This window comes from Trichinella spiralis (genome assembly GCF_000181795.1).
Source record: "Trichinella spiralis strain ISS 195 chromosome Unknown Scfld1, whole genome shotgun sequence".
Lineage (NCBI taxonomy): Eukaryota > Metazoa > Nematoda > Enoplea > Trichinellida > Trichinellidae > Trichinella > Trichinella spiralis.
The window spans coordinates 2,320,333-2,329,194 of NW_003526940.1; the positions used below are offsets into that span (position 1 = coordinate 2,320,333).

General features: G+C 43.1%; 2 protein-coding genes across 2 annotated transcripts; one reads left to right on the forward strand and one right to left on the reverse strand.

Moving 5' to 3' along the window:
• Nucleotides 1–139: 139 nt before the first annotated feature.
• On the reverse strand, nt 140–4,106 carry Tsp_08895 (putative integrase core domain protein; the record flags this gene model as incomplete). The annotated part of the gene is made up of 4 exons (XM_003381986.1): nt 3,717–4,106; nt 2,162–3,386; nt 890–1,377; nt 140–730 (listed from the first exon to the last, which is right to left on the reverse strand). Coding segments are annotated over exons 1-4 (2,694 nt in total), but the record flags the coding sequence as incomplete, so codon positions are not given.
• A 967-nt stretch (nt 4,107–5,073) lies between these two features.
• Tsp_08896a (putative integrase core domain protein) lies at nt 5,074–8,535 on the forward strand (the record flags this gene model as incomplete). Its single annotated transcript, XM_003381987.1, has 1 exon — nt 5,074–8,535. A coding segment is annotated over exon 1 (3,462 nt), but the record flags the coding sequence as incomplete, so codon positions are not given.
• Between the last annotated feature and the right edge of the window lie 327 nt (nt 8,536–8,862).

Sequence of the window (8,862 nt, forward strand, 5' to 3'; positions counted from 1 at the left end):
TGCGGTTCATCAGAAGTTCAGCCGGGCCTTTGCCAGTTGTCGTGCAAGGAGTGACATGTTGGCAAAATAAGAAATTCGCGAGGTTGTATTCCCAGTCACGTTGTGTCATCTTCTTTAGGCATTCCTTCGTAATACGGACCATCCTTTCATCTTGACCGTTTGACGACGGGTGAAAGGAGGCGGACGTGATGTGCCTGATACCACCTTTGTTTAAGTATTCCTGAAAGGTGTGGGAAGTGAACTGTGTACCATTATCGGAGACGATAATGTCAGGGAGTCCATGGGTACTAAAAATTTGTCTCAGGCATGATATCACTGATTCGGATGTCGTGTTTTTCAGTACTCTGACTTCACGCCATTTGGAGAAGGCGTCCACGACAATTAGGAAATTCTTGCCGTAAATAGGGCCTGCTAAGTCAACGTGTATGCGAGACCACGGAGTTCTTGGAGATTCCCACTTGTGCACAGGCGCGTGTGGTGGCGAAGCTCTCGACTGTTGGCACTGTTCGCATGTTCTTACCAAATTTTCGATTTCACTGTCCATTTTTGGCCACCAACGTACGATGCCTGGATGACCTATGTGCAATTCCTTGAGAATTTTGTGACGTGCTTGGAGTGGGATTATCACTCTACTGCCCCATAGCAAACAACCATTGTGAATGGAGATTTCATGTTGGCGCGTCACGTAAGGTTTCAGTCGTTCGTCTGATACAGATTTCAGCCATCCCCTCTATGCCCAGTTTAAAACTCGTGTGAGAATCAGATCCTTTGCAGTTATTCGTGCAATATCCTTGCTGTGAAGCGGAAAATTGTCTATAGTCTCTAACAAAAGAATAACTGAGTTGTGTGAGTCGTCATTTTCTGTTGATTGCTTTGGCAAACGACTTACTGCATCTGCATTTGCTATTTCTTTGCCGGGTCGGTAATTTATGGTATAATCGTATGCAATCAGAAGAATCGACCAACGTAACATTCTTGGTGACAGAATTTGAGGTGTTTCCTTCTTTGGCACGAACACTCCCAACAGTGGTTTGTGATCTGTTATGATAGTGAATTGACCACCATACAGATACTCATGGAATTTCTTTACGCCAGCAATAACTGCCAATGCTTCTTTATCAATTTGTGCGTAATTCCTTTCGGTCGCGGATAATGTTCGTGAATAAAACGCAATTGGAATTTCTTGCGTTGATGACAACTTGTGGCAAAGAACCGCGCCAGTACCATGTGGCGATGCATCGCATACTAATACTAACGGCTTTTTACCGTCGTAATGTGTTAGAACCGCATCAGATGACAACAATGGGGTAGACCCTGAATATTCATCAAAGACATGCCGCTTCACACTTTGATTGGTTGTATATTTTGCGTAGAACTCTGATTGGTTTTGAATTTTATTGGTTTACACGGCGGCTAAATTTCATTAGATGTCGTTGCGAATCTCAATTTTACTGGTTGTCATTTTCATGCATTCTATTTGTCAAATTTTGGTTTCTTTTTAATGGTCACTTTTTTATTCTAAGCTTAACTGTTTATCTTCTATATGTATATTAGTAATAGCTAAATTGTACATTTAAAAGCTGACTAGCACCTTAAAATTATAAGTTGATTAACAAATTTGCTTGTGGTTTCATTTTTGTGCATAATTATATTCATAGAACTGCTGATCAGATCTAAGAAATTCGCTTTACTTTAATTTAAACTGACTTGGTTTATTGTGTGCATAATATTGAGCATTTTAAAGGCCTTGTTCAAACGTTTGCTTCCTATTAATTTGTTTCTTAATTTGATGAAGTTAAATATAAGTTTAAATTAAAGTATTAATTGAATTTAGAAGTTATGGATGCTGTTAGTAAGAAAGATCACGTGAATTCACCATTTCACTGAATTTCATTAAATAATTAACTGTAATTAATTTTACCACATAAATATAATAAAATAGTAAAGCTTTGAATATCAGAAAACTGACCATTGAAATGAAATCAAAATTTGACAAATAGCACGCATTACAATGACAGCCAGTAAAAATTTTGGTTTGCGACAACGAATAAAACTCATCGCAACAGCAACTAATGAAATTTAGCCGGCATGAAAACCAATGAAATTTAAGGCCAATCAAACGTCGAGCGGAATGCCTTTGAAGTACACTCGGGTAGTAGACCCGGAGCGTCTTGAATTGCTTGCACCTTTGCTTTAGCAGGATGGATTCCTGTTGCGTCAACTTCGAAGCCTAAAAATTCAACGCGCGGAAGACAGAATTTACACTTATCTGATTTAAGTCGCAGTCCTGCTTTTGCGAAGCGGTGAAGAACGGTTTCCAGATGATTTGCTAGCTCTTTCTCATCACTCGCTGCAATGAGGATGTCGTTGAAGTATGGCAACACTCCTTGAATGCCAGCGACGGTTTTATCAATGACATTTTGAAATACTCCAGGAGCAGCGCTGATTCCAAATTGCAAACGTTTGACTCGAAAAGCGCCACGATGAGTGATGATTGTTTGCGCGTCGGCTGTAGCGTCGTCAACTGTCAATTGTTGAAATGCCTGTGCTAAATCTAATTTAGCGAAAACTTTTCCTCCTGAAAGTGACGCTAACAATTGATTGACAGCAGGTATCGGGTAGGCGTGCTTTCTCAAAGCCTTATTTATAGTGCATTTGTAATCTCCACAAATGCGTACGGTTCCGTCAGGTTTCACTGGTGTGACGATTGGAGTCGACCAAACTGGATGATCTACTGGTTCTAGAACTCCTTGTTCAACCAGCTTATCCAATTCCGCATCAATTTTTTCTCTCAATGCAAAGGGAACCTTTCGCGCCTTCATGCAAATCGGCGTAACGTTTGGATCCAAGTCTAAAGATACTGGTTTTCCAACGTACATACCCAATTCCTCTGTGAATACAGATCGGTATTTTCGCAATACTTCTGAAATTTGTGGAGGAGTTGATGTCAAATGATGTACACCGCTTAGATATATGCCAAGCGGTTCAAACCAATTAAATCCGAGCAGATTTGGACAGTGGCCTTTCGCGACAATAAGCGTCAGTGTACGATGGATATTTCCATATTGCACATTTACCGAACAGCTTTCTTTCACTTTTACCAGTTCTCCCTGAAAAGTTGCCAGTTCAAGAGTGATCGTTTCCAACTGAATTTTTCTTTCTTGTGACAACTTTCGGAAAACATATTCAGAGAGAATAGTGTATTCTGAGCCAGTGTCAATTTCCGTTTCGCACGGAAAGTTTTCGATGACAACGGTTACTCTAATCTTTCGTGACGACGTGCATGATTGATCACGTTTTGCCGATGCTCTGAGATTGTTTAGTAGCAGTGAATCAGGAAACCTTGAGGCCAGCTTGTCAACGGATGCTAATGAGTTTGCTGTGTGCTTGAAGTTTGTTTTTTTCTGTCAGTTCGCTTTACTCCGGCAAACTTTCGCTATATGCCCGACTTTCTGACAAGCTCTGCAGCGAGCGTTTCTGAAACGACACTGAGATCGAATGTGTGTGCCTCCACAACTCTGGCATATCGTAGCTTGTTTTGCTGTTTTCGCTTGTGTTTGATAAACGTTAGATGACGTGTTGTCTGAAGCACGAACTTCTCGGGTATGTTGAGCGGCGGCTTCTGCTGATAGTACTTCTTCCAGGGCTGATTCGAAAGTCAAATTTTTTCAAGAAAACAGACGGAGCTGTAATTCTTCTTCTCTCAAGCCAATAACCAGTCGATCACGCAGCATAATCTCTAAATCTGAAAAATTGCAACCTTCGGCTAACCAACGAAGATCAGCTACAAAATCAGAAATTGATTTCCCAATTTTCAGATTTCGCTTATAAAAAGCATTGCGTTTCACAATTTCAGATGGTTGCGGAGAGAAATGTTCTTTTAAAACGAACAGAATCTCATCGAAAGATTTTTCATTAGGACTAGCTGGTGAAATGAGAGCTTGAATTAGGTTGAAAACTGCTCCACCACAAGAGCTCAAAAGTACGGCTCTTCTCTTCGCGGGATCAGTCACGTTATTAGCCTCTAAGAAGAAAATCAAACGGGACGCGTATGCCGTCCATTCTTTTGGCTTAGAGATATCAAACTCTTCGATGTGGCCCAACATGTCAATCAGTAGTCATACGGGTAACAACGTACCTTTTTAATGAATCCCATCCTCGTCGCCAATGTTGTGTATGAGAACTGATTAAGTATATAGAGACTTTACTTCTAATGACAACACAATACCAAGCTAATGTATAACACACAAAAGATTACACACAAAGATAACGCACACAGGGAAAACAATGCACACAGAGCGAACACGGAAACAGCTACGCACGGACACTGGTGACGTGGAAACTACTGTAATCATGTTCCTGCGCGTTCTTTTGTAGATATGTTGATCGCTTAGGATCACAATACATTACAGTCACACTGTAGCAAATCCGGATCATCAGGCTCAAACGACGGTGTTTTTACCACATTATGTTCCGCCAATTCTCGCTGAACAACTTCTGATGCTCAGGGAGTGGACTTCAGGCATGGACGTTAGCGGCAACTCAAGTTCGAACAAATGCTGACCAGGAAAACAAAATGCTCCGGATAGGGATTTATTAATCAAGTTTACAATACCAACAAACGTCTACTAAACACAGACACTGTTACAGACAGTAAGAAATGATTAATACCTGACCATCGAAAGTGTACTGTAGTAGTATTGTCGTTGTAATCGTGGCAACAACGTGTGATCGAGTAGTGCTAGATTTGCCATTTTTGAGAGACGAGCGTGTCGCTTTTTTGTATTGTATTTGTGACTACAAGAGTAAAAGATTCACTTTAACCCTTGTATTGAATTGACGCGTTCGACGAATAGTTCTCTGTGAACTGGTTGAGCGGAGCTTATCTAGGCTACCAGAACGAACTAATTGAGAGTTCGTGTAGACCGACGTAATAAGTTTATTACGTCGCTGGGAGAATTGAATTCCCGCCGAATCAAATACAGTCCATTATTAACCTGAGCGTCGAGCTGCCGACGACAGAAAAGTCGGTAACATTTCTGGTCCTCCGAGCCGGATCGTTTGAGAGCAGCTATGGATTATGCTAAGTTGAACCGTCGCCGTAACTGCTTGAAAGGGCGAATGAATCGCCTTTGCCAAGACCTCGACGCGTTGATACGTCAACCGGAATCACGGATAGACGTCAAGATGACCTTAGATTCAATTTCTAAACTCTTAGAACGTTGTCAAGAAGCGCAGGATGCGGTGGAAGCCGTCATTACTGATGACGATGAAATAGAGAAGGAAACTCAAAGGTGGATGGATTTCGAAAGGGAAATACGCTCAGTCCGTGGCAGAGCGGAGAGGTATTTGGAGACGAATACCGAACCTGTAGACTCCAAGAAGTCGAGCCTGAATTCAGCATCGGCCAAACTTCCGACTTGGAGTATTCTGAAGTTTACAGGCAAGGTCCTTGACTTCCCATCATTTTGGGAACAGTTCAATGCAGGAATTCATGATAACGCCGAGCTTGCGGATGTGACGAAATTTATATACCTGAGATCCTTATTGGAAGGTGAAGGGTTGAAAGCAATAGATGGGTACGCGGTCACGCAGGACAATTACCCAATTGCCAGGCAAGCACTCGTATCTCGATTCGGAAACCCGAAACGAGTAATCGAGCATCACATCCAAGCCATCGCGGATCTTAGACCAAACGGAGATAGGACATTCCGTGAATTGCACGATGAGCTGGTGACTCACGTGAGATCTCTGAGAGCATTGAACAGAGATACGTTAGGGAACCAGTTTGCGTCAGATATCATTCTGACACTCTGCAAACGGCTCCTTCCTAAGAAGATACTAAGCTTGTGGGAAGATAAAATTCTGGAGTCTGAGGATGATCCAAACGAAGTCGAGACGTTCTTTGTATTCTTGCACAAACATGCAGAAATCGAAGCACGAGTACATCAGGACAACCACAAGTACGGGAGACGAGATGGAGTCGAGATAAAGAAGAAAGAGCACCGACACTCCAACAAGGTCCTTTCCACGAGTGTAGCGCCGGGAAACCTTTGCTCCATTTGCCAAGAGAATCACCATGCAGAAGGATGTCCCTTGTTTTTAAAGGCTACGAGACCGGAACGTTGGACATTAGCGAAAAAATATAGATTATGTTTTCGCTGCCTGCGACAAGGACATCGATCGACTGATTGCAAACGCAGTCACAATTCGAGGAATGTGACTTCGGTCGGCTTACACCGACTACTTTCAGAAGATAGAAACGTGAGGGCAGCTGAGGAAAACTGCACCCCACATGGAGATGAGCGTAGTGAGAAGAGCCCAGAAACAACACCGACCGATGTAAGTGAACCAACAAACGCTGTTAGGGTGTGTGCCAATAGAACAAGAGACACCCGAGATAGGACGTATTTGCAAACAGCTAAAGCGTACTTATACACACCGAACGGTAACTATACGGAAGTTATGTGTTTGTTCTACACAGGATCACAACGCTCGTTCGTGACAAAGGGAATTGCCGACAGCCTAGGACTGACTGGATTGAGTGAACGGGTGTGCATATCCACACTGGGAAACAACACCTGCCACAAGAAGCTACGAAGAGTCTCCTTTTCGCTAAAAGGAATTACTCCTAATAGTCAGGCCAAACAGATCAACGCCTACTGTGTCAATCGGATTTGTGACACATTGGAAGAAAATCCACCAGCAATGTGGGAACATGCGAAAGACTTGAACTTAGCCGACGATTTCCCACGTGGTCGTTGCGATGTCGACGTTCTCATCGGAATCGATTATTACTACCATTTCATAGAAGATGATAGAAGATGTGTAGTTGACGAATGGCTAGTAGCACTGCGATCCACACTTGGATGGATCCTTTGTGGTCAAGATTCGAGAACGAACTATACCGACACTGTTAAAGTGATGCGTATAGATGTGCGACCACGATGCGATTGCGAAAAGCATCACAGATTTGGGGAATTAAAATCGATCGGAATCATGGATCAACCTGAAACAGAATCACCAGCTGAAAGAAATGATATCCTACTATCGTGTGATGATGAGTTGGCCGCTTTAGTTTCTGCTAGACTAGTGACGTACGTAGGAAAACAATTGTCAATTGAGATCGACGAGATAGTCTGCTGGTCTGACAGTGAAGTAGCGCCTTCGTGGATAAAAAGCCCTGCTGTCAAATGGAAGACCTGTGTAAGAAACCGTGTTGAATCGATTCAACAGCTAACAGAAGCCAGTGTGTGGCGTTATTGCCCAACCGGCGAAAACCCTGCAGACATGCTAAGCAGAGGATGTTCGTTAAAGAGTTTAGAAGAAAGTCAACTTTGGTGGGAAGGTCCCCTATGGTTATCTTTGCCGGTAGATAACTGGCCAAAGAAATCCGTAAGAGTAGATCAATCTAAGATCACGTCAAGCGCTGAAGCCAGAAACAAGATCACGACATTGGCCGTTTCTGTGATTGAGAAGAACGATCGATTGGAACCGTCACGTTTCAGCAACTTCGAAAAACTGGTAAGAGTCACTGCGTTTTGTTTTCGTTTCTTTAGAAATCTACAGCTACCTCGACACGAAAGAAAGTTCGCAGAACTGACCGTAGAAGAGCTAGCCAAAGCAGAGAATTTTTGGTTGCTGACAGTTCAACCTGAGGCTTTCGAGAAGGAACTAGCCGCCGTTCAATCTGGAAAAAATCCAGAAGGTAAATTAGCTAGATTCAATCCCTATCTGGATGCAAACGGACTGCTAAGAGTCGGAGGACGCCTCCAAAATTCTGACATGGACGCAGAAAGGAAACATCCCATCCTTCTACCATCAACCCATCCGGTAGTGATGCTGCTTATCAAAAGAGTCCACGAGCGATCACTGCATGCCGGCACGGAACAGACCCTGACCGACTTACGCCAGCGATTTTGGGTCTTGAAAGGTAGAAGCTCCGTGAAAAGAATTGTTAGACAATGTCGAATTTGTAAAAGACAGTCTGCAAGACCATACGAACCGATAATGAATGATCTTCCGATAGACCGCGTGACAGTTGCTGCACCCTTTGAACGCATTGGTATAGACATTGCTGGACCGGTGTATATCAAAATGAGAAACAATCATGTGAAGACATACATATGTTTGTTTACATGTATGGTCAGGCGTGCTATACACCTCGAGCTAGTGACATCCATGACGACGAAACAATTTCTAAACGCGTTTCACCGATTCGCGGCGAGACGAGGATACCCGGTTCTTGTACAGTCAGATAATTTCAAAACCTTTAAACAAGCAGATCAAGAACTGCGATACTTGTTTAGTGAGAATCAGTGGTCTGAAATTAGAGCCGCCCTGACTGTAAACCGAATAAAGTGGAAATATATTACCGAGAGAGCACCTTGGAATGGTGGTTATTGGGAAAGAATAGTACGAACGGTAAAGGAATCATTGAAGAAAGTGTTGGGGAACACACGGCTGGAAGAAGACGAGTTGCGGACAGTGCTTTGTGAGATAGAAGCACGTATCAACAGCAGACCTTTGACTTTCGTAGGAGACGATCCTAACGACCAGAACCCCCTGACACCCTTCCATTTTCTAATCGGACGTGAATACTGAAACGTACACGAAATACCACATGGTGAAGATAACGATCCCCCGTACGGAGCCCCGACTACAAAAGAACTGTCCAGACGGTGGAAGTACAGGCGAACGTTAGTAGACACCTGTGGAAACGTTGGAAAAACGAGTATGTCGTAAACTTATCACAGAAGAAGAAATGGACGAAAAGCAAACAGAACCACACGTCGAGACATCGTTTTGGTCTCTGAGGACGACGTTTCCGACTCACATGTGGTAAATGGCCAAGAGTCATCG